Here is a 26,640-nt window from a genome sequence, read left to right as displayed (position 1 = left end):
TTTCCCGTTCCCTCACGGGCGACCCCATGGCCCCTGGCCGGTTTTTTTTTTTTTTTTTAATTTCAAAAAATACATATTTTAAGAAGAAAAAATGGAAGTTATGCATACTTGGAATATTTGGAGTACATAAAATTAGAAAACATGGGGATTGCAGGTGGCATACCGGTTATATCACCAGACTCCCACATGGCCGACCACAGTTTGGCTCCCAGACCTGGTGGCTTGAAAGTCATGCTGGGCGTGTGTGTGTGCATGCCCAAGATCCCAAGAGAATGGAGGAGGAGAGATTGTGGCAGGGCCATCCCCTTGGGGCGGGGGGTGGGGGTGATTTCTTATTTTCCCTCTCACTGTCTCTGTCTTTCTCAGGCAAGCACACACACCCGAAGGCAAAAATCTCTTAAAAAAGGAAAAAGAAAAGAAAATTAGTGAACAGTGCTCATGGTTTAAATATAATCTTAGTGGGGCCAGCAGGTGGTGTGGTAGGTAAGGCAATGAACTCCTACTGGCCTACTGCAGTTGGAGTCCTGGGTCTGGTGGCTTGCTCTCTCACTCTTCCTCTCTCTCTTTCTCTCTTTGGTAAAATTTAAAAAATAATAATAGTAAATAAAGTTAAATAATTATTTAAAAAATAATAAATATGATCTTAGTAAACCTTTTGGCACCTGTATTTCTAGTCTTTTTATGTATATACAATGGAACCATTTTACATACAGTCATTTCTCACTGCTTTTTGTCCATAGAAAAGCAAGATAAAAATACCCATATCTCCTGATGGCCTGTAAAAATTCCCCTTCCATCCTCACCCCGCACACTGCCTCCTCCTCCCCTTGTCTTGAGCTCCAATCGCTGACACGTGCAGTGCCTCGAAAGCCCATTTGCTTAACAGATATCACTGTGACATGCAAGAAAAGAAGAAAAGCTGATTACTTCTCCTCTCCTCATTAACACATACCTCATTAATAATACCTTTGTTTTTCTCGTAGATAGAACGATTCAGTCTACACATTCATATATACATTCAACAAACATTTGTTAAGTATCTTCCAAACGCCAGCCCTTAAACTCTCCAGTAAGCATGCAGAGACAATAGAAGAACCCCTGCTCTTGAGGAAGGCATAGATGCATAAATTGGGAAAAGAGCAGTGTGGTAAGTGGTGTGCAGAAATATTGCACAAGTTCTGTGTGACCACACAGGAGAGTCACTTGGATCTCTGAGTGAATCCAGATGAAATAAAGGGAGCCTTTTTTCAGATAAGAAAATGGAACTCGGGCCAACCAGTAGCATGGTCATTAGGGGGACTAGGTCCCACCTGACTGACTGCATTGTTTGAGTCCTGGTCCCGGCAGCTTGAAGAACATGCCAGGTACATGTGTGTGCAAGCCCAAAGTCCAGAGAGGGGAATAGAGGAGAAAGGATTGCAGCATGGCCATCCCTTCAGGGGGTTTTTTCTCTCTCTGTCTCTCTCTGGCCAGCACCCTTGCCCTATAGAAAATTTATAAAAGAATAGAAAATGGAGTTCAGAGTGATTCTGTCACAGCTGGTTAGTGATAAAAAACCAGATATGACTTCAAAACCCCTGTTCTTTCCACCAAACTGGTTACAGGAAAGTGTTACGTCTTCCTTGTATTACGAGCCCCACGTGTGCGCATTTGGGGGGATTCCTGAGACAGGGACCGAAGCTGCACCTTATTTTCCTCTCCCCATTTTACGATGGTACCAATTTCGGATTTGATTGAACAATAGTGGAACAGAAGTAGGGGCCTGAAGTTTCTAGACTGCTTTGCCTCTGCTTGATTAGGTGATTGAGACCACACTATTCCTCTTTTCTAGGTCTACATTTCCCAGCTGTAAAGCAAGGAGATTGAAATCAATCTTGCGCTGCCTGTAATTTTTTTATAAGTAACGTCCCATTCAAGTCCACCCATTTTCAGAGATGTGGGGGTTCCTACTTGCCTTGGGAAGTCTTAATACACTATGACTTTGCCAGACGGGTGGGTGAGGGTCAAGAGTGTGGGCTCTTGTCTGCCTGGGTTTGAATCTCAGCCCTGTTGCTTACATGCTGTTTAATTTGGAGTATCGAAGCAGTTTTAGAAGTCAAAAAAGGGGCCAGCGGGTGGCATAGTGGTTAAGGTGCTGGACTCCCACATGGTCGACCACAGTTCACGTTCCAGACCTGGTGGCTTGAAACTCACACGGGATGCAGAAGTGTGCATGCCCAAAATCCCAGGATGAGAAGGGGTTGTGAGGTGGCTATCCCTCTGGGAGCTGATTTCTCACTTCCTGTCTGTCTTTCTGGCAAGCACATGTACCCGATAGCAACAGTCTCTCTCAACATAAAAAAGTCGAAACAGTGGCTTCTTTCACTAAGGACTTCTTCATAAAGAGCACAAAGAAACCAGTATGTCCAAGCATAGCCTATGGAACTTTAGTCATTGGAGGGGTGGGAGCACTGTTTGCTGCTCAACATTATAGGAAACACTTCCCTTCTGCTTGTGTAATACAGCAGGCATCATCCTTCCTTTTTCCTGCTGTTTCCAGTGCTCAGGAGAGGCTGCAGCAAAGGTAGGTACTTTGCAGAGGTTTTTTGTATGACCAATTTTACACTTTATATTTAAGAACTGGAGAGGTAATAGCACTTGACAATGAATCTTTTGGTTCTCAGATCTTAGCCTGCAACATTGTTGAATTTGTTTTGATGGAATTTGATTGGGGGCATCCCATGAAAATCAAAGCAGAATTCTTCTGATATCAGCATTTGGCTTTCCACTTTGATCAATAGGCTTATTATTTGCCCTTGAACCTCAGCGGTGCTGGGTGTGAGTCACAGACATTCCTCCGGTTGATTTACATGGCTCTAAATAATCTATGCTGCCTATAGCTTGTTCCATCAGCATCTGCCCTGAACGTAAAACCCCGGGGACTCAGAGGTTCCAAGGCCGGAGTACCCCCGACTCCATAGCTCCAGTTACAGATGTGTGTGGTGGGACGTGCTGCTCTGATAAGCAGCTGCAATTTCTTTTAGGAATTGATGTAACTGTAAGTGTGTCATCTGACTTTATTATCACAACTCCTTACCATTTATTTTTTTATTTCTGTTATATGATGGTCCCTATGTATGTTATTTTATCTGATCTCTACAACCCCTGAATTTGGTGTTTATACCTTTTTTATAGAGGCGGAAAGTGAAACTCAAGGTGAAGCTTATCTTGGAAATCATGTGGCCTATGAGCCATGGAACCAAGAGTTAAACTCAAGTCTCTGACCACAAAGTTCTAAGCCACTGTACCATGACATTTTCCTCATCTAAAGTACAGCTGACTATTGAACAATGCAAGAGCTAGGGGTATCAGACCCCCACCCCACACAATTGAAAATCTGCATATAACTTTCAACTCCCAAAAAATTGAACTACTAGAAGGCTCCTATTGACTGGAAGACTTACCGATAACATCAACAGTCGATTAACACACATTTTGTATGCTATGTGTATTATATACCGTATTCTTTTTTTTGGGAGAGGTTTTTTCTATAGAGCACATGCACTTGCCAGAAAGATAGAGAGAGACAGAGAGACAGAAAGTGAGAAATAACCCCCTGGGGGGGGGGGGCAACGCCACAATCCCTTCTCCTCTGTCTCTTGGGATCTTGGGCACGCACACACACGTGTCTGGTGTGCATTTAAACCACTGGGTCTGGGACTTGAACAGCAGTTGACTACATGGGAGTCCAGTGACATATCCATTATGCCAACTACTGGTCCCTATATACTGTATTCCTATAGGGAAGTAAACTAGAAAAGAAATGTTATTAAGAAAGTCATGAGAATAATACATTTACATTACTGTACTGTGTCTTCTAATGTGTTTATTGGAAAAAATCCACATATAAGTGTACTCATGCAGTTCCAACTCATGTCATTCTAGAGTCGTCTCCACTCTCTACGGCTTCTCTAATTATTTTGTGTTTAACTTGGTACCCTGTTGCAAAGACCCCAAAGTTTTCCATACCATTCAGAGATGAATTTTAAATTTCTTAACAGCATTGCAAATGAAATTTATTGTGACAAACATAGCCAGATTACTTTCTTGTTATCCATCCATTTAGTAAATTTACAGTTTCCATTAATTTTAATCTGGCCTTATTACCTGTTTTATATAATAAATATCTCTTAGTCATGACAGACTCACTGAATATAGATCACCTGAAGTAGACTCTCTCTCAATAAGCAGAGTTGCAGCTAAAGATTTGTGAATTAATTGGGAAAATTGCAAATCAGGTAGTCAGTGAAATAATTCATTGTCACATCCAATCAATAAACTTTGTAAATCAACTCATTTAATTCAAAAAATGATCTATATAGATCAAGCAACCAATTAAACAATTAGCATACACTTTGCAATTAATTAATTTAAGCATCAATCATGTAATTAAAACTCCAAATTTAAGCTGCAGAATTTAGAATTCTACTGCCTTGTGAACTTATTAGGTTCATGCTTGCAAAGCCACCATGCTTTCTGAGTGCTAGCTGATTCATAGTTTCACAGTTCAACTTTGGAGCAGGGTATCTTTAGGTGTTTATGTCAACTGCAGTTTTAAATTGTCTGTATGTCTGTATGATTTCCCATCCTTTTTTCAACACATCAACATTTCCCTTCCCCGAAAGAGGAAAAATGGGGTGTGTGCTTATTCTAAATTATGCAAGAGTAAAACCCAAGAGTACCTACTGTATGTTCTAGGGGAGTGGGAAATGTCCAGAAGTTGTGGAGAGAGAGGTCCAGGTATCTGAGTCAGGACAAATCAGGTCATTTGCTTCTGCTCCACTGGGAATCCATGGTGTCTGGAATCAGATCCTGCCAAGTAAGATGGATAATCTCTAGGAGAGAACTTGTTAGGATGGTCTTGGTTACCTTGAGCACTTCATCCAAGGCAGAGTTCAGATATTTTCTTTCTTTATTTTAAAAAGTGTATTTCTTCCATGCATGTGAGAGAGAGCCCCCCTCACATGGTCTCACTGTTGTGATCCACCCCCAGTTTCAGCCAGTCCCATGCTGAAGTCTCAGGACTTGCCTTGGGAACCCTCTCATGTGGTCAGCCTCACAGAGTGTTGGGTTTTACCACGGCATCACCATCTGGCCACTAACTCAGATAGTTTCTGAATCCTAACCATCAATTAAAAGTCTCTGAATCCCCCCCCAAATAAATTTTCTTTGTAGTGTTATTTATATCTACTTTATTGTATTTATCTTACTTATGTTTATATTATAGCTAGTATGTAGTACCTAATTCTTTCCCCCTGGTGCACTGTAAACTTTCTTTAGGGCAGATTATAAATTTGACCTTTGATGTAAGGGGTTAAGTTCTGTGCCTTCTCTATACCAGGTGCTCAGTAATTGTTGGAAGAATAGAGTAGTATCTGTTCTGCCATGCCTTTTCTCTCTGTCAAATCAAGCAGGATTTGGGGGGGTTCTAATTACATCTCCAGGCTCGGAGTGAAAAACAGCAATGTCTTCAGCATGCTTGACTATACACCACACTCTCTGGTCTGTCCTTTCCCTATCCTGGTACTCACTCACCTTTTGGTTTTCCTCTCAGTGACAACGTCAGTGCCTACTGCCTGCATATTGCTGAGGACGATGGGGAGGTGGACACGGATTTCCCCCCGCTGGATTCCAATGAACCCATTCATAAGTTTGGCTTCAGTACTTTGGCCCTGGTTGAAAAGTATTCATCTCCTGGTCTGACATCCAAAGAGTCACTCTTTGTTCGAATGTGAGTACTGACTGTGTTTCGTACGTATCTCAGTATCTCGTCTCTGCTTTCTAATAGTTTGGAGCTGTCCTTGGTTTTGTTGATCAAATGAATGGTCCGTGTTATCTGGAGAGTCCACCTATAATGATTCCTTCCAGGGAGGTGTTGGGAACAGCATTTGTGTTGTATTTCATACCCCTCTATTGAGCCTAAATACAGATTGTCCTGCAGTTGCAAATTGTTGACGGTAGATCAGTGAACGTCCTGTCTAGAAGCAGGCTCTGGAAACTTTTTTTTTGGAGCCTGCCAAGCAAAAACTTCTGAGTTTGCCTCCTTTTCATCAAGGAATCCAGTCCAAATGAAAATATGTATTATAACCACTTCTCTCTTGTGACCTGAAATGCTTTTCTCTCCAACTTTGTTCAGATCAAATTTGATTTTTTCTCTCAGTTGCCTCCCTTTAGACTGAGCAGGTTTTCTTAACCTTTTCTATCCCTTTGACAATCTGGTAAAGCCTATATAAGCCCTTCTCAGAAAACTGTGTGTAAATGCAAAAAATAAAATTTGCTGGAAAATACAAAATAATTGTTATATTTAAAGTTATCAAATTATTAAACAGATTTATGATACAGTAATATGTACAGCTTTACTAAAAGAGTGAGTAACAAGGTTCAGCTGCAGGTCTGACACTAACACGTGAAGTCTGTTTCCGAGTGGTGATGAGCCTAAGTGGTATTGAGAAATCTGCAACAGCTACTACCTGCCTGCTGGTAGCCGTGATTTCTGTTCATGACAGTCACTGGCACTGGTAATGCTACAGTGATTTATTGCCAACAGTTATAATTCAAGGAAATGCTAAATATCAGAAGTGAGTGAAAATAAAAACGTAATTTTTGCCCATTCAAATCTACAGAGCTCTTGCTTTTTATCCACATGTCCCAGTTGTTTAAGGAAACCCTGCAGCGTTCAGACTTTACTCTGACCCAAGTGTTTCTATCTGTGCCTTGACAGTCCCTCTCCAGGCCACCTCCTGGGAACAATAGGGATCCCTTTGGAGCCCCCTGCTGTTAATAGCCAGCAAATTCATGATCCAAAAGAGGGATTGCTTTAGAGGACTTTTTCCTCTGTCTCTTTAAAACATATTGCCTTTGTTTAGATTTTTATTGAAAATAGGGTTATACTACATATGCTATATGAGTGTCTGAGGTGTTTCTACCTTTGAGCAAAGAAAGAACACCTCAATGCCTGGGGATGAGCAGAGACTTGGCCCTCAAGCTTTCATGATGGCCTTTGCATCCCTACTGCGAGGTCAGGTTTGGTGCGTATAAGAGCACTTTTTTTTTTTCCAATAGCACTAGAACAACTTCAAAGAATATTTGAAAGAATGTGAAAGTTATCCAGTGATCTCTTCGTTATAATTTACTATTTTCAATTCTGTATCGTCATTTCTGTGCATATGCATATTATAGTTTCACTCCTAGTATTTTGTATTTTGTGTGATTTTTAATTAATATTATATTATAAATATTTTAACATTTGTTCTTAATTCCTACAGTCTATATTTATGATGTCCCAGACTCTAGACAAGGATATCCCTACCCTCATGGAGCTTACTATCTAGGAGGAAGATAGCTGGCAAACAAATCATTAAAATGTAATAAGCAATATAAAAGAAAAGTGTGTTGAGTGCAGCAGAAGCCTGTCATAGAGTATTTAGAGTGTTAGCTTGTTTGGGTTTAATAAGTCATATTTTGGCAGTTATTATTTATATCTCACTTGTTTCTCTTGACTGACTTCCTTAAGATCATTTCCTGTAAGTGGGCAGTTTGTAGATCTCCCAATTTACAACCAACAGAGTTCTACAACTATTTTTCAGTCTTACTTTCACAAGTTATTGTCACCAGAACTTATTTTTTTCTACTTTAAATGATGTATACAGGGACCAGCAGATGGCGTAATGGCTATATCGCTGGACTCCCATGTAGTTGACCGCAGTTCGAGTCCCAGACCCGGTGGCTTAAACTCACACTGGGCGCATGTACATGCATGCCCAAGATCCTGAGAGGAAATGGAGGAGAAGGAATTGCAGTGTGGCATCCCGCCCTGGGGGGTCATTTCTCGCTTTCTGTCTTTCTGTCTCTTTCTGTCTTTCTGGCGAGCACACGCGCCCTATAGCAAAAATCTCTCCAAAAATAAAAAGAGATGTATACAGTAGCATTTCAATACTTTTTAACTGTAATTTTATTGATTATTAGTAAGTGACTAGAAGAATTTTTACTACATGAATATTAATGTATGATTATAGCACTTGCTTGAACTGAAAGTCTTTTTTTAAAGCAAGAGCTTTGGGCCAGTCATTGGTGTGGTGATTAAGTCATCTGGATGCCTTATAGCTGTGTGGTTTGAGTTCCTAACCTGGTGGCTTGACAAACACACCGGACATGTATGTGTGCATGCCCAAAATCCCAAAAGAAGAAACGGAGAAGGGAGTGCAGCATGGCCATCTCCCATGGCGGGGGGTGCTTTCTTACTTTTCCTCTGTCTCTCTCTCTAGAGACTTGTGTTGCTATTATTGATAAAATGGCCTTTGGAAGGTAGAAACTGGATTATCTATGCCCCGCAACACCCAGCATAGCTCCGTTCCTGTAATAAGTACTCCACAAATGTTCTTAAATGAGTAACTGAATAGATCCCTTTGTTTGTTTTACATTTTCTTTCTTTCCCAACTTATTGTTTATAGCAGAGGAGGGGCAGGGTTTAAGTGACCATCACTGAGCTGAGCTGAAAAAGCTAAACTAGAAAAATTTATTGTATATGGGTGGGGGGGTAGGCATTGAGGGTCTGCAGGCTCCCACATTAATCCTGCGAGCAGACATTTTCTAGGCAGTAACACGACTGCACACCCCCCAAGACTGAGGACCACGGTCTTATTTATGTCTGTATCGTAGCACCCAGCCTGGACCTTCTTAGAGAAGCAGTGACTGAATCTTCAGGTATCTGGGCTGACAGGAGGACCCTGGAGATGAATACTCTGTCCTACCTCACTTTTTAATTTTTATTTATAAGAAGTATTTTATTTAAATTTACTTATTTATTTGTTCATTTATTTTAATTTGACCAGAGGGGGACAGAACAGGAAAGAAAGTGAGAGAGAGAAAGTGAGAAAGCAAGCTGCCAGGTCCAGGATTCGAACCACAGTCTGCCATGTGGGAGTCCAGCGCCCTTAACCACCACTCCACCTGCCAGCCCTGATTTTTTATTTTATTTTTAGAGAGAGATTTGTGCTATAGGGCGTATGCGCTCAATGGAGAAACAGAGAGACAGAAAGCAAGAAATCACCCCCAGGGGGATGACCACACTGTAATCGTTTCCCCTCTGTTCTCTCAGGATTTGGGGCATGCATTCAGCATGAATTTTAAGCCACCAGGTCCGGGTCTCTAACCACAGTCAACTATGTGGGAGTTCAACAATGTAATCATGACGCCATCTGCTGGTCTCCCCACCTCACTTCTGAGCCCTCCTAACCTCTTCTACAGCCCTGTTCCTCCTTTTGAACACTAGAAAACCCCTAGCTGCCTCAGATGAGGCCTCACACTACCCACCCAGAGACTCTATTATATCATCCCTCCCTCCAAAAGAGGCAGCACAGGCTTTGAACTGAGACAAACGTGGGTTCAAGTCTCAGCTTCATTTCTCAGCTTCACATGGTAGTCACTACTACCATGACTAGTACATAGTACTAGTTCTGTGCCATGACTTGCTACATCACTTTAGGGAGCTTTACTTAACTTAGTAGGTGTCGGTTTGTTCATCTGTAAAACACAGTAGTAACCACTTCATGGAATTGTCATGAGTAATTTTCTTAAATGTAAATAATATACCTTCAACTCTTTTAAAGGGAAAAAAACTCTCCTGAGGCCTCAATATTCACCCAGACTAGCTTTATTATAATGCTACTCAGATGCATACGAATGTAAAGTTCTAGCTATAAATTCTATGTTTTTATGTAGCCTAAACAAAATTACAAATTAAATACAACTAAAACTATAACATTAGTAAAATATAACTTTAATGCAACAGATGATGATTTGCTGAAATTATATTGCTGATGCTGAGTTTAATAGGTGTTAATTTTTTTTGTTAACTTGAGTCTTTTGATTTTTATATGAAGCATTATGATCACCGTATTATTTGTCCTTAAAGACAGTGAGTGTTTTTAACTGCTCGTCCTATGTTTTAATGGGCCAATTGATTTATAGTATATCCCTCCAAAATTCTAAATGTTCTTACTAGAAAAGTCATCTTTACATCTGTCCCACCGTACCTCGCACCAGTAAGACCAATTCACGTTGGTGTGCCCAGGACTATATCTGGTTTTTTTTTTTTTTTGGAGAGGTTTTTGCTATAGGGTGCGTGTGCTCGCCAGACAGACAGAGAGAGACATAAAGTAGGAAATAACCCCCCGGGGGGATGGCCACACCGCAATCCCTTCTCCTCCATTCTCCTCTTGGGATCTTGGGCACGCACGCACACGCGCCCGGCATGAGTTTTAAGCCACCGGGTCCGGGACACGAACCATGGTTGACTACATAGGAGTCCAGCACGACATAGCCATTATGCTAACTGCTGGTCTGGACTATGTCTGTTTTGAAGCCAAAAGGCCTCTCTCCGGGAGTGCCCTTACCCCCCACCCCCACCCCCTGACAAACCAGGACAGTTGATCACCCCGCGTTCTGCCACTGACCTGTGCTTGTCTGCTCAGTTGATACCTGTGCATAGTGGGACTGGGCACCGAGCATGAACTCTTCAGTGACTGGGTCCACGAGATCCTTTTGCCCACTGGATTTGCTGTCCATTGTCATCTCTTCGGCATACTACAAGGGGGGGTCTTCAAAAAGCTCATGGAAAATGAGGTTTTTGAGAAAACTATACATGCATTTTATTTTTTATTTTTTACCCACAAAAAAAAGTCATACTTCATTTTCATTTTTACATGAACTTTCTGAAGTCCCCTCATATTTTTCCATGCAGCTTACAGTGGTCACAGTTGCCCTTCACTAGGTCTGTTGGTGATGTTACATGGCTAGCTGCTGGACTGTACAACCCCACCAGTATTCCTGCTTGTCCCAGGGGTTGGGAGACCTTCCTGTAAAGGACCAGATAGTATTTTAGTCTGTGGACCATGGAGTTTCTGCACTCAGCTCTCCCATGGTAGTGTGAAAGTGGCCATAGATGGCATCCGGACCGATGGGCATGGGCCTCGGCGACCCCCAGGCTTAGTCCAGTACACTTTTCTGTTGTTTGATCAGTCTGATGGCCAGGTATCTCTCCTGGGTATTTCTCCTCTAAGCACGTAGTGACTTAGGGCCCCCCCCAGCTGGGTGGAGAATGGGAACATGGAAGATTAGAAGTGGCTTCCATTTCTCTTTCTCTCTCTCTCACACATACGCACGGTGATATACACACACACACACACACACATAATATTGCTTTTAGTTCAATAAAAATTAGATATATAGATGTTCATCTAAATATAATATAGATGTATGTATCTGTATCTATCAGTCTGCTTTTCATTGAACTGAAATCATATTTTTTCTTTTTCACATTTAATTACTCCACATCTTAAAGTATACAAAGTGAACTTTCCTGGCATGAATACACTGCATATTAGTCCAGACAAAGATATTACTATACATATCATCATCAACTGATAGTTTTCCATCTCTTTGTCCATTAAATGTTTTGCTCCCCCCCCCCCTTGATAACTTTCCTCCCGCCTCCCTCCCTGAAATCATATTTTTATATTCTAAAACTTAGCCTGAGAACTCATCTCTTGGCTCCTGGGCCCTGACTCTCAGTATGTGCTGCTGTGGTTAACATTAGCTCAGACCCGTATGGAGGCAGTGTCATGTGCCACTGCTGCTGTTAGTCCTGCTGAGATGTATCAATCCGGATAATTCACACTAAGGTGTGAACGGGACTTAACTTTCCTCTGGGTTATTTTTTTTTATCATGCAATTAACCTATGCCCATTATAGAAAAACTAGAAAATAGACCTGTATTTCTTCATGCAAATGAAAATTTAAAAAGTCCCTTCATCATGCTATGATAATGAATTATAGTTTATAACTATGTACATTTTAAAAGAGGAACTGGATGACGTAAATGTTCTCTGGAAAGTCAAGTCGCATTGGGCATCTTCTGATGTTCTTACTAAATCAGAGCTAGATCCAGCCCTCTCCCTTAGGGCCTTCGGGCCCCAGGAAAACCCTGGAGATAGAGTTGCTGTTTGGGGATGAGAATGGATTACTGTAACAACTTACAAATTACAAGCCTGCTAATGGAAACTGCCTCCTTCCCAAATCTGCAAGTGGATTTCTAAATTAGGGGTTGTTCTTGATTGATTTTGGACAGAGCAAAGATCTGTATAGATGGGAGTTCCTAACTTGCTGACTGCAGGCTACAGGAACCCTAAGCACTGACGACCATTGCACTCTCAGAAGTGTGGTAAGGGAGAAGCAGGAGGTGGGAGGGGTGGGAGGGGTTTGGCTGGCCTTCAAAGCTGGATAAGGAGCTGGATCTCAGATGGTGCCCAACATCTGGAGAAGTGCCCCTTGCCAGCAGTGACCATGCCAAGGCCTGTGGTTCCTTTACACGTAGTAACACGAGGGACAATGAACTCTTGAGTGGACAGGAGCTTTGGGGTCTGGGGACTGCCATGTCCTTCTCTTTCTCTCCTCTGCCAGCGCAGGGCTGATGCAGTCAGAATTGGTAAAACTGAATGGAGTACACACTGGCGGTGACAATGCTGGCTTTGGCAGCACATGTGACAGAAGTAACTGTGATGGCACCCTTACATTACATGTGTTGCCATTAAAGTTTCAGCCAGGGTCTTATCTGGAGTAGGATAGAGGGATTTAAGGAAGCTAAAGTCAAGGTCAATAAAATGGATAGACTCTCTCCAGATTAGAAGTCAGTAAGAGCAACTAAATTGCCCTCCTAGGTATGTGTTTTCCTTGAAATGGTTAATATATTAGAACACTGGACTGGAACAAGAGCTGCAGAGTGGATGGAACCCAGTTAGGGATTTGTTGAAGGGGCCATCAGGTAAACAGTGGAAGGTCTTGCCCCCCAGCTGGGCTGCCTGGGACAGTGTGGCCCAGAGGGCTCTGGGAGGTGGACTTGACTTCTTTTGACTCCCTTGAAGAAAAAGATGAGCTGCTTTTTTAAAGAGGCACACCCTGGATTCACTGTTCTTCCCTGTTCTAGGGCTTTTCAAAAAGCGATCTTAATTTACTTTCTTGGTGATATCTCTAAGGTACAATGCAAGTGATCAGACCTTTACTAAAGGGTGTCATTACCTTGAAGAGTTCCTACTCTTTGGTGACACTGCCTTGTTGTCTAGAGGAGAGAAAAAAAATGCATATTGGCATACTACTCAGTTCCATGCCCCTAATAGACATGAACTCACTTATTCCTCACATTATTTTTTTATACCATTTAAGCTGAGGACCAGGGACAGGTAGTTGTTACCTGGGATCACACCCTTTGGTAAGGGGCAGAGCTAAAATAAGATAAGGAATGAAAGAAGATCCTGTGTTTCTTATAACAAGGCCCGACAATCTGGGTATAAATTATCCCAGTTATTTACTGTTTGCTCAGATCATAGAGGACCAACTGTGTGTTGTTTCTTTTCATTCTGGTGTATTAGCAAACATTTTTGTTGTCCAGATTGTCCTCGGGTATGGAAGTGTAACATATGCAGCCTGTTTAATTTTGTATTTGTAAATCTGACTTGATTTCCTTTTTGGCAACAGCTACTGTCTAGAGAAAAGAAAAGATTTTTCTTTGTGTCTGTGTAAAGTGACAGAAATACTGGAGCAAGTAATAAAGATGGAAAGCATTAATTACATACTTCTAAGAATTTAAAGGTCAGACAAGCTAAATATGTACGTTTTGCTCACTGCAATATCTTTCTGTTGAATCTGTGCCAGGACACGCTTTGTTCTGACAATAAAAGCTCAGTGTTTTAGATGGCCATCAGCTTCCTTTGGTATCCAAAAATTATACCCCATAGCTGCCTTAGTTACTCTCTGTCTTAAAAGTTTAGGACTCACATTCCTGGCGTTAATGTGATTTGTTTCTTGATACACCCCCTTTGGCCGTGTTTAGTTACTATGTCTCGTTTTGATTTCCTCTGTTCTCCCCTCAGCTTATGTTGGAGTCTGTCAACTGCTGCTATGTACATGTCAGGCTGGTGACTTGTAATGTTTATTAATACAATGTCAGTCTTGCTGTTGAAAAAACCGTGATGCTTCTCAGAAGGTTGCGATAGAACGAAGCGTTTGATTTCCAGATCCTGTCTGCACTGCATGGCGAATACATTCTCAGATGTTATGCAGTTCACTGACCTGACAGTTATGGAACCCCGCCTGGGACCCCATTTCTTGCAGGACATATTTGAACAGAAACAGTTTGCAAAACTTTACACACTTAAACTCCTGCCAAGGCAAACTGTTAGCCACTTGAGTTTGTTATAAATACCCAGTGGCAGTGGTTGGAAGTAGCCCACGGTGTGTTTTATACTCTGAACTGAATGTGAATGTCTTTGCGGTTATATAGAGTAGTAAATAATTGAGTTTGATTAGGGAGAGGGACCTCATTATCCCCCACCTGTGCCCAGCTGGAAGGGGAGGGTCGAAATGAAGCCATTAGCTGTCTCTCTTACTGGCATCTCAAAGAGCTCAAATACATCTGTGTCTTATTTTCTTTTCTGGCACAATCAGTCGAGCAAGCTAAGCAGGCATGACCGGATTTGGCAAGTCCCAAGGACTCTGGCAAAGATACACAAGGAGAAGGCGGAGGGCAGTCATTCTGGCTTCTCACTGCCCATTAGTCTAGCGAGTTATGTTTTTGGAAAATGTCTGTTTTGAAAAAGAGCACTTTGTCCAATGTCAAACATCGCATGCTCATACAATACACTTTGATCTTTTTTTAAGAATTTGGTCAGTACAAGGGGAAACAAAATGTGGCAGTCGCACTAGTGTAAAGTCTCTTCATGATAAAGTAATCCCCGAAGGACTTTCTTTAAAGCAGGCAAGCTGCAGTATTACAAGGCTTTCTCTTGCTCATATATTTTCATTTTCTACCTTGAAGTGTGAGAGAATGAACATGCATGGAATTGGGACCAGAACAGGTTGGGAACTAGAGGAGTGTGTCTTTGTCACTATTATGAACTGGTCAGGGCTGGAGCATGAACAAATACTACTCTCGGCAAACTTTTCCCACTCTGCAGTCTGAGACTGGCACGAAACTGTGACATTCCCCAAGGTCTTTGAGAAAAGGATTTTGTAGGTCATTGGTTTGTCTGCAGACCGAGAGATCTATAATCGTATGGAGTTTGTTCCAGTGGAAGTTGGTCCTTGGTTCGAAATGAAGGATGTGCTCTCTGGAAGCCTCTTCTTGCCCTGAGTCTCTCTGGCTCCCTGCTGGGTTGTCGAGGGATTAAAAACACAGGCTTTGGAGTCTGTCCAACTTGGGCTCAAGTCTTGGCTCTTCCAGGACTTACTAACTATGTAACTTATTAACTTATGGCATAATTCCTGGCAAGTGTATTGACCTTGCCAAACCTCAGTTTTCTCTGTTATAGAATGGGACTCATAATAGCACCTGTCCTTTGTTTTTTCTTTTCTTTTCTTTTTTTTTTTTCTTTTCTTTTTTTTGAGAGAGAGAGATTTTTGCTACAGGGCGCATGCACTTAAAGCAAGAAATCATGCCCTGGGGCATGGCCATGCTGCAGTCTCTCCTCCAACCTCCTCTCTGTTACCATTGTCTCATCATTATATATCCCTTTGCACATATGATGAAAAGCCTGTAGTTATTATATAACTTTTTTTTTTTTTGCTCATTAAGCATTCATTATATGACAGGTATTATGGTAAATGCTTCAGAAGAATTTCACCTCACCAATATTACGATCTAAGACTGATTATTATCCCCATGTTGTAGATGAGGACAAGTTAGGGTGAGTGTGCCATTTACCCAAGAGAGGCAGAGCTGGGATCCAAGCCAGGCCCCACCATCCTGTCACTTGCTGTGCTCTGCTGCCTCCTGGTAGACCACCATCTTTCTTAGCACCATATAGCACTAAACAATGACTGTGTTTGAGACATCATCTTCACTAAGTGGTGTTTCTGGCTCCCTTACCCCTACCTGGCTGAGGCAGACTTTGACAGCACTCTGAGCTTGCCTCCTCTCTGTGCTTGTCCCGGAGCTGTAAATGTTCATCTTTCTCTTCCTCTGGGCTGTGCTACTTAGGGTAGGGACCACATTGTTGGTTTCTGAATCTAAACTAGGCTCTTTAATAGCTGAGTGCCCCCAGGTGAATTCCTGAATGCCTCTAGCCTCCGGTTCCATAAATGGGTATAGTAATGACACCTATTTTAGGATTGAGTGAGGTAACACTGATTTCTTTTCTAAAGCTTGAAATAGCACCTGACGCGTAGTAAGTGTTATGTGTTCAGTAAGTAGAAGCCGCTGCTTTTATCGCGGTCAGCATGTACTGTGCACAGAAGTTGAAAAGCACTTAGTAAATCTGAGTCTGTACACCACCACCATGATTTTTAAAAAGATTTATTTATTTTTTATTATTTTCATTATTATTGTAAATTTTGTTATAGGGCTGTCTACTCACCAGAAAGGGAGAGAGAGAAAGTGAGAAAGCAAGCTGCCAGGTCTGGAACTCAAATAATGGTCAGCCATATGGGAATCCAGTGCCCGAGCTACCACCCACCTGCTGGCCCCCCACTACCCCCTGACAAGTTCGGTGAGGTGGAACATTACCTGCATCTGTGGTTCATACTCTCAAAGAAAGCTCTGAAAACTGAGACCAGAGTGCTCTCCTTTGAACTTCAGAAAGTTTCCATGCCCAAGCCAGAGGCTGCTCACTGGGAGTGCCCCTGAGTCTTGCCACCAAGCCCAGCAAATTACACTTGTAGTTCCCGTGTTCCCAGTTGCATGCAATGGGTATTGATCCATTCCCCCACAAAAGCAATCTCCACCCAGGTGGGAAGAGGGGCAAATGGCCAAATGGGCCGATGACTGGGGACAAGGGGGATAGAACCGATCTCGGTGAGCTCCTATTACGATGTGCCCGCTTTAGCGCCATGTGCTTGGTGTTCGTTATCTATTTTATCCCGTGACAGTTCTGCAGGGAAGTGGCCTCCCCACCTCATGGGTACAGCCGAGGTTCCCACATGTTATTTAAGGCAGCGTTTTGCTCAGCCATGGAAGCAGAATTTCAGTGAAAGGGCATTGCGCTCCCAGCCCATGCACGTTCCTCTCCAAGATGCTGCCTTCCACCTTGGATGCTGGTTCCAGCTCTGTGCCTATAAATAGAACCTAAGCTATTCCACTGAAGACCTGTGTTTCCTCTGTGTCTCCGTCACCTCGTGTTTACTGCCTGGTAGGGAAATGCCCATGTTTCCGGGACATTGCTGGTATAGAAACTGGTAACTGAATGGTTTTGCGTGGGGAGTGGGGGGGTGGGGCATAGCTGAACTTCTCAACTGAGTAATCTCTCTTTAAAATCCCGTACGTTTTTCAATGCTTCTGAGACCGAACAGGACCTAACTTTAACTGAAGCACTCCTGGCAGCATTTAGTCACCTCTCTGAAGCAATTCTTCATCCTCACTCAGCACAGGCTGCCCCAGGAGGTGTGAGAAGGCAGCTTTTTTACTCATTGCCCATCCAGTGCCCTGCCTGAAGGACAGTGAGCAGCTGTCCTCGAGGGGGCAGCACGAGGAGCCTCTCTGGGCTGAGACAGGTCCTGTGCATTGCCCACCTACGTGTCCAAGGCTAATTACCCAGCACGGGTCCCAGCTCAGAGTCAGCACACGGCACTGCATGGAGGTGAGGTGGGACTCGTGGCATGCCATCCCCCTGCCAGCCTTTCGCAAGATTATTGCCTTCTCAGTCTCAGACCCAATGCCCTATATGAAGTAAAAGCAGATTTAAAAGGTGTATTTCAATAGACTTTTTAGAAAGCCCATAAAAAATCCTAGACATAAAGAAATGAGGCATAAAACCCAGAATGTTTGGAAGTCAAGCTGAAAATTGTAGTAGCAAGTCTCCGTTCCCATTTATTAAATGGGGGCTTAACTTAACAGTCGCACCTAGATGGATGCTGATCACCACTTATGTTCTATACTCTTCTATGTTAGAAGCGCACACGTGTATTACTCCACAAAGAAAACCGTGTCCATTTTCCCCCTCGAAGTGCTGTAGGCGAGGATAAGGGCTGGAGTTGGCGTCTGTCTGGAGGGAGTGGGGTGGCATGTGGGGTGACCCCGATCAGGACTGAGCGACTTTCGTTAGGTCTGGCTGAGTGTGTGAGGATGTGGGACCGAACCTCTTTCTCCTCTTAACGTGCACATTTTTACAGAGATGGAGCCCCCAAGTCAGAGAGTGCACACTCGCGAAGGCACCTTCCCTTCACTGTTGTTTTCATTTTCCTGCCGTGAACCTTGCTAGCCTGGCTTCAGCACGGAGGCTGTAAAGGAAGATGGAGAGCCGAGTTACCTCGGAATGATCACTATCGTTAACATTCACGGGTGGTTCACTTATCATTCCTGACTGCACAGACATGGCAGCCGCTCGGAAGCGTCCGCAGGTGTGCGCTGGTGATACATATTACATTGTGCCACAATGGATTTATGTATTCTGTAACAAAAGAAAAGTGTAATGAAAAAATACAGAAGGTAATCCTTTATTCCTCCACCGCACAATTTATCAGTAATGCCTGTGGATGATAAGTGCCAGGGATTTCCTCTGCTTGCTTTAACCTTGTCACCCAGGTACGTTTTGGTAAAATGACAGAAAAATACAGACTGGGGATTTTCCTCTGTTCAAAAATCTTTTAAAAGGACATTTTTAATTTATGGAAGTTAGTCCAAACACAAGGCTTCCTTTTGAGCTTTTAGCCCGCCTTTGCGGAAAAAGATAAACATACAGGACTGAAGTAATGCTGCCAGCCAGCACAGATTAGGAGAGGGCGTCAGCAACTCAAGCAGACCCAGACCTAGGAGAGCTCCGCTAGAACCGTGGTGAGGACGTCGTGAGGCCTAGGCCGGTACTAGTTTGTGAGCGCCCAAGGGCCTGTGTTCCTCGTAGGCCCTACTCACCCATTGCCCAACATATTGTCACAGATGGAGCGCGCGCTGACTTCTGAGGAGAAAGCAGGGGAAGGCAAATCTGAACGCGGTTGATTGGCATTTGTTCCAAACACACATGGCCTAGCGCCAGAGCAAATACCCCCAAGTTTATAAATGCACAAAGCACTTTACATTTCAGCACTTCTGCCAAAGTGTCACTTACTGCATCACTCCCTAAATATAGTCTTTTTTTTTTTTTAAAGAGCTATTTCTTATTTTGCTTTGATCAGTAAAATAAACTTTTAAAGATTGTTCTGGGATGGGGTCCAGCTTCTGAGGTAAAGAATGGCTGGGACTCAGGCATGATTCAGTAACAGAGTGTTCAGTAAAATTAGCTTGACAGTTCTCAGGCCTGCTGTTCGATAGCAAGAACTTGACCAAGTTAAAATGGATGATCATGCTGGCCAGACCAGCATCAGCTTTTGCGTTTTAACAAATGGAATGTCAAGGATTAAACAGCAAGCCATGTAGAGAAGAGGGTTGTAGAGATGTCTCTGTATTAGGGAAGCAAATTGGGCTTTGGTTTTGAGATTGGTCCCCAGCCCCTAAGGAGAGCCAGCTACCTGGTTGGGTCCAACCTAGGCTTCAGGTCCCTTCCCAGCCTGTCCTACCACTGGGAAGACTTTCCAGGGCTTAGCTTGGGGCCTGGCTTTTCTTTCAGACTTCTTGTCAGTCTGAAGTTCTGCCATATTTTTTGGCCACGTTTCCCTTTGAGATTCTTATGGGGAAATGGGAATGCGACCAAACTCCTTGTGGCAATTCCCATGTTCCATAGTTGGAAACTTGGGTACTGTTTGTTACATGAGCTTCTTGGAATTGGTCTGTTTTGTTCCAGTGCCCAAGCGTACTGAGTAGTATTTGTGATACTCGCTATTGCAATTAACAGTCTTGGTGAAGTTACTCCTCACCCAGGAGATGGGCGTCTGTTTTTAGAGTACTTGATCCTTAGCTGTTTTTCCCTATCTTCCCACCGAGCTGACTGACTAGAAGCTTATAAGCAGTGCTAATATTAAGCCATAAGGATAGTCATGAGGTATTTTTCTGTTTTCCTATGTAAAAATATGTCATGACTTTCCTAATGACCCAATATTTTGTCTTACTGTTATTTGTGCTTTACCTAATATTTTGTTTGACTTCCTAGGACTAAGTAGACTAAACCATTCCTAGTAAAGGGTACACAGACTATATATTTAAATATGTGTGTTTGTTTATTTATTTCACTAGCCAGTTAGGAAGAGTCTCTTCTTGGTCCAGTTGCTCTGAGGTATCTTTCTCCCCACCCTCCATGACTGTTTCCTTCTGGGGCTCTGTGAGCTTATTATGATATTAATACCTGCCTGTGGTGACAGCTACTGACACAGCCATGTTTATTGACTGTCAACCCTGCTGCACAATTTGGCTCGGGTGCCAACACAAGGAACTCGTGGTACTACTGACCCACACAAGTACATTCAACTGGAGCTAAATGACAGAAACCTCCCCTACCCTGACTTCTGTTTCACTCAGAAGCGCTCACATAGAATGCCTTCCTGCCACATTCCATTCCACATTCTGTTCTAGAAAGAGATTATTCAGTCTATTTTTAAAGAATTGGCACTTTGATATACATTTACTTTAAAACTTTCTTAAACTCCATGAAGATTGTGTTAACATCTCTGGTTGAATGTTGGTGACAATTTAATATTTGTCTTTTCCTACAGAAATGCTGCTCACGGATTCTCCCTTATTCAGGTGGACAACACAAAGGTCACCATGAAAGAAATCTTGCTAAAGGCAGTGAAGCGAAGAAAAGGATCCCAGAAAATTTCAGGTGAGATAATTAAATCATACCCTAGCAATTGAAGCTTAACCCTTAGTTAAAAGGGCTTCAGGGTGTGTGTGTGTGTGTGTGTGTGTGTGTGTGTGTGTAAGAGAGAGAGTGAGCTAGCTGGCTAGATTGTTTCATATATCATTGCTGCAAGGTTTATTTAGCAGGTCTATAGCAAAAAAGTGATTTTTAAGTTGACCCTGCGTCTCAGGAAGGGACTGGAGAAGAGTATGTGAGAAGAATATGTTCATATCAGTTATGGAAGTTCCATCATTAATAGTCTGTGGTAGATTAAGACAGCTACTTGTACTAACAATTAGTTGATGTAAAACTCTCCTGAAAACTAAATGAATCCTAAACGTCAATCACTACTTTTATTTTAATGTTTTCACATAATTTTCCATGGTAGACTTCTATTAGTTACCAATGTTTGAGGTATGGAAAATAAGGAAAAATTTCTCGTTTTTATCAACAACCTTTAAATTTTTTTAAAAAAAGATAAATCACTTGATGTACAAGAATACTTGTTAATCTCTCTAAGTCCTCATTACCCAACTTTATATAGAAAACAGGCTTAAAGTATTAGTTATGATACTTAAAGGATATAGGAAAAAATATTGCCAGAATTGAGAAATAATTATTTTGAGAAATAGCTCAAAGATTTGTCATACCATCGACAACATTAAATCAACCTATATATGCCATGTCAAGTATCTTAGCTTTGTAAATAAAGAGACGTCTTAAACATCTTTGATTTCACCTTTTGCAAAGGAAGAAAGGCACTGCTCAGGTTGAAGAAAATAGTTTTGTGCTCTGTTAAGGGGAAGCATATAATCTGTTCCAGATTTAATTAGCTATCTTCAGATGAAAGCTGAAGTTTTAATAAAAGTTAGAAGAGATAACACAGTGAAGGACACGGATGAGCTGTCTCAAGGCCATATTCCAGGGGAACGATAAGAGCTGTAAAAAATGGCAGAGGAGAGCAATTGAATGGAGCAATGAAAATCTGATTCTCATAAAAAAGAGAGAGAGAGAGAGATGCTGGTAGGGGCGGTTGTAGATGAGACCTGCTAGCGTCTGCAAGCAATTTGGATGCTTGCCAGGAGTCATTGTTCACCCTCGGCTGTGGCGGCTCCGTCCAGATGTGCCAACTGCACGTTTCGGCTTTTGCCAGCTGACTGCGCCGTTTGATAACCAGCTCTCTGGATGCCCATCACTGGCCGCAGAGATAGAATTAAATGATGATGATCTTCCCACAAGTTGGGAGAGGAAACAATGCATATAAATCTTGATTTCATCTCAGCATGAGAAGTCTTTATCCATCATCACTCAAAATCTTGCTAAAGGCAGTGAAGCGAAGAAAAGGATCCCAGAAAATTTCAGGTGAGATAATTAAATCATACCCTAGCAATTGAAGCTTAACCCTTAGTTAAAAGGGCTTCAGGGTGTGTGTGTGTGTGTGTGTGTGTGTGTGTGTGTAAGAGAGAGAGTGAGCTAGCTGGCTAGATTGTTTCATATATCATTGCTGCAAGGTTTATTTAGCAGGTCTATAGCAAAAAAGTGATTTTTAAGTTGACCCTGCGTCTCAGGAAGGGACTGGAGAAGAGTATGTGAGAAGAATATGTTCATATCAGTTATGGAAGTTCCATCATTAATAGTCTGTGGTAGATTAAGACAGCTACTTGTACTAACAATTAGTTGATGTAAAACTCTCCTGAAAACTAAATGAATCCTAAACGTCAATCACTACTTTTATTTTAATGTTTTCACATAATTTTCCATGGTAGACTTCTATTAGTTACCAATGTTTGAGGTATGGAAAATAAGGAAAAATTTCTCGTTTTTATCAACAACCTTTAAATTTTTTTAAAAAAAGATAAATCACTTGATGTACAAGAATACTTGTTAATCTCTCTAAGTCCTCATTACCCAACTTTATATAGAAAACAGGCTTAAAGTATTAGTTATGATACTTAAAGGATATAGGAAAAAATATTGCCAGAATTGAGAAATAATTATTTTGAGAAATAGCTCAAAGATTTGTCATACCATCGACAACATTAAATCAACCTATATATGCCATGTCAAGTATCTTAGCTTTGTAAATAAAGAGACGTCTTAAACATCTTTGATTTCACCTTTTGCAAAGGAAGAAAGGCACTGCTCAGGTTGAAGAAAATAGTTTTGTGCTCTGTTAAGGGGAAGCATATAATCTGTTCCAGATTTAATTAGCTATCTTCAGATGAAAGCTGAAGTTTTAATAAAAGTTAGAAGAGATAACACAGTGAAGGACACGGATGAGCTGTCTCAAGGCCATATTCCAGGGGAACGATAAGAGCTGTAAAAAATGGCAGAGGAGAGCAATTGAATGGAGCAATGAAAATCTGATTCTCATAAAAAAGAGAGAGAGAGAGAGATGCTGGTAGGGGCGGTTGTAGATGAGACCTGCTAGCGTCTGCAAGCAATTTGGATGCTTGCCAGGAGTCATTGTTCACCCTCGGCTGTGGCGGCTCCGTCCAGATGTGCCAACTGCACGTTTCGGCTTTTGCCAGCTGACTGCGCCGTTTGATAACCAGCTCTCTGGATGCCCATCACTGGCCGCAGAGATAGAATTAAATGATGATGATCTTCCCACAAGTTGGGAGAGGAAACAATGCATATAAATCTTGATTTCATCTCAGCATGAGAAGTCTTTATCCATCATCACTCATAATGAACAAGTCGTTAGCTGGGATGAATGGTGTTCTGGTTTTTCCAAACACCTCTTTTGTTCATTTTTTGGGTGACTTTTATCCATTGCAAGGGGGTCAAACCTCTTTACATTTAAGAATGATTGAAGAGGCATAGCCTTTCTTTCCCAGGGGAAAGTAGATACTTTGGGGTTCCAGGTGCCACTCTAATAGCTTTTAAACAGCATCAGATATTTAAAGGTATTTAATATTCCTTTTGTACCATCCTCCTTTTGTATCCTGGTTCTTCCTCTTGTTTTGTTTCTAAATATTTGACACAGTAGTGAATTTTGTGTTATAATTCGTTAATATTACAAGAATGCATTCTGAATTGTCCAAGAAGGAAGTGGGCCTTTTTTAACCTTCTTAATAGAAAGAAATTCTGCTGTTAGACCAGGAAACCCCTTCGAACTTACAGAGATACAGCTGGGGCAGTGTCTTACCTTCTGCCTGCAGCCATCTCTGACCAATTGCATACCTGTTTATGTCCGTCCCCAGCGTCCGAGTTTATCATACCCACATTTATTTATGTTCACCTTTGTGTACACATCTCTGCCTGTTCCATCAGACTCTTTGCCATTTCCTTGGCAGAGTTAGCACTTGTTATCTGAAAAACAGTGTCGGCATTATTTATCCTTTTTCATACTAGAGAAGCCCATAGAGATTGATACATTAACATAAATTACTGTCCGTTTTCTTAATCTAAAAAGCTTTTTAAAATAAGAAGCTCTTCCTATCATTTTCTTAAATCTGGTCTTATGAAATAGAAGGGCCTTCTGTTTAGCAAGGATATTTGTTTAGGGTTCGCTTGGTAAGGGTACATGTTGTATTTTAAACTGTGTATTGTGGGAAGGACTTCCTTTGGAGGGTGATTAATGAAAAGAGGAAAATTCTCTTGTCATAGAGGGAAACACAAGTACATTTATTTTTTTAAAAAAAGTCTGGTACGGACAGTTGGCTAAGACAGACTTACTACTTACCCACTGTGACACATGAACTCAGTCATGAACTTGGTGGGAAGACGTTCCTGGCTAGAGGCACTTACCCTTCACTTCCTGAGCCACTACCACAATGACCTGCTCATTCTTCTCAAGGAGGTAGCTATCATGTCCGTTTCCGGGACAGAATTCAAGTGCTCAGGTCTTTCGTTACACAGCTTCTACACAACTGAGCACAGAAAGCGCTAGTCTAGTTTCTTACTACTCTTAACTAAAACGAGAAGGGAAAAATACCACTTGAAATGAAAGAACGTGCAGTGAAGACAGTAGTTCTCACTATTTATTCACTGGAATTTAGTTGTCCTAGAACAAGATTTTTAAAATCCTGGGACCAGCAGTTGGTGTAATGGCTATGTCGCTGGACTCTCGTGTAGTTTGACTTGACCGTGGTTCGAGTCTCGGACCTGGTGGCTTAAACTCAAGCTGGGGGCGTGTGCGTGCGTGCCCAAGATCCCGATAGGAGAATGGAGGAGAAGGGATTGCAGTGTGGCCATCCCCCCAGGGGATGATTCCTCGCTTTCTGTCTCTCTGTCTTTCTGGTGAGTGCACACACCCTATAGCAAAAACTTCTCCAAAAAGAAGGCTGACAGTGCCCTTCTCTTCCGTACTCACAAACCTATAATTTCTCTCATCTCTTCTCCAAACTGACCACACAACTCTTCATTTACTGATACAAATTGAGTATCTCTAATCCAAAATGCTTGGGACCAGAAGTATTTGAGAGTTCAGATTGTTTGGTTTTACAATATTTTATATAATGATGACATTATTGTGGGGATGGGACACATGTCTAAACATGAAATTCATTTATGTTTCTTATATACATAGCCTGAGGGTAATTTTAGCCAGTGTTTTTGTGTTGCAGTGTTTTGACTACATATAGTTTAGGTGTGAAATTTCTCACTTGTGGCATCATGTTGGTGCTCCAGAAATTTTGGATTTTGGAGTATTTCAGATTTTGGATTTTCAGATTAGGGATTTTCAGCCTGTAAAAATAATTTATAACTTAAGTTATTATATGATTAAATCAAGATGTGGGCTTCATGACATTCCCAGTGTTTAAATACTACTTTGTCCTTCCCTTTGTGCCCCCACACCATTTATAAAAAAATAAATAAATAAATGACAAGGTGGTAGGTGTTTGAGCAACAGAATTCTTTAACTAAATAGCTTTGTCAATGGGTACCCTAAGGGTTTTTAAATCATTTTATCTTTTAGGGTAGAATATCATCACAGATACTTGTAAGTGATCCAAAATTTTGACTTGCATCATTTGTAATTATTTCAAGTCATAACTATTTATGAGCACTTCAGGGTTTTGTTTTTTTTTCTGTTAATATTCATGTACTTAACTATAGTAGTCTTTTTATAGTATGATCCAGTTAGTTCTCTGCAAAGGACCAATTTTTTAAGTCTATTTTAAAATGTCTCTTTTAAAGTTTCTCTCCAGCTTTTCATTTTATTACTGACCTACTTGACATTTTGGAATCTACCTGCATTGGTAGAAAGTTCTTACTATTTAATAAAAATTATAAATGGAGAATCCACTTTCAGAAGAATTAGATGAAACATCTATACTAATTTTAACAGTTGGGCAGGGGTGTTTGGTTATAGTGGAGTAGTTTGTCAGGTCCTTTGATTTGGGCAGAAAAATATATGTACCTGTTATTTGGTGAGTACAGACCTTAGTTCATCATGTCCTTCTGTCAAGGTCATCCTTAAGATCAATGACCTTCTGAGCTCCTTAGTATTTGTTGCTGTTGTTTTAAAATGCTGTTACCTACCAACCTTTGTCAGCCTAAGCTAATGTTGGGTATGACAGAGGCACTATTGAGAAATGGAGGCAGATCCATTTCAGTCTTCACATTGACACAGAAATATAGGTACCTCTTGATCTACACCAGAGAGAGGCCCTTCTGCCTGCAATGGACCAGGCAGAACAGATGCTGCCCTGCTGTCCTAGTATTCATCCTCATTGTGAAGTAAAGCTGTTTTTCTGTATTATGTGCTGAAATGTTGCACAGAGGTATATTAACTTTTTCTTATCCTTGTCCATTCTTATCTTCTGATATAAAAGACAAATGTTTATTAGTCTGAACTTTTAAATAGCTCTATTATTAATAAGTATTGTAACATTCATTC

The 26,640-nt window shown here is 41.6% G+C and overlaps 1 protein-coding gene across 6 annotated transcripts in view; it reads left to right on the top strand.

Moving 5' to 3' along the window:
- The window catches only part of MAPKAP1 (MAPK associated protein 1), a 284,151-nt gene that overhangs the window by 161,889 nt on the left and 95,622 nt on the right, over positions 1-26,640 (top strand). For all 6 annotated transcript variants that reach the window (XM_027775605.1, XM_006158247.3, XM_027775604.1 and 3 more), the window contains 2 exons: positions 5,594-5,770; positions 20,665-20,774. In XM_027775605.1, coding sequence (XP_027631406.1) covers positions 5,594-5,770; positions 20,665-20,774 — 287 coding nt within the window. The remainder of the gene's footprint in view (positions 1-5,593; positions 5,771-20,664; positions 20,775-26,640) is intronic.

This window comes from Tupaia chinensis, unplaced genomic scaffold (assembly GCF_000334495.1).
Source record: "Tupaia chinensis unplaced genomic scaffold, TupChi_1.0 Scaffold000575_1, whole genome shotgun sequence".
NCBI classification, from domain to species: Eukaryota; Metazoa; Chordata; class Mammalia; order Scandentia; family Tupaiidae; genus Tupaia; species Tupaia belangeri.
The sequence above is the reverse complement of the archived record's forward strand: the minus strand, read 5'-3'. Positions and strand labels throughout refer to the sequence as shown.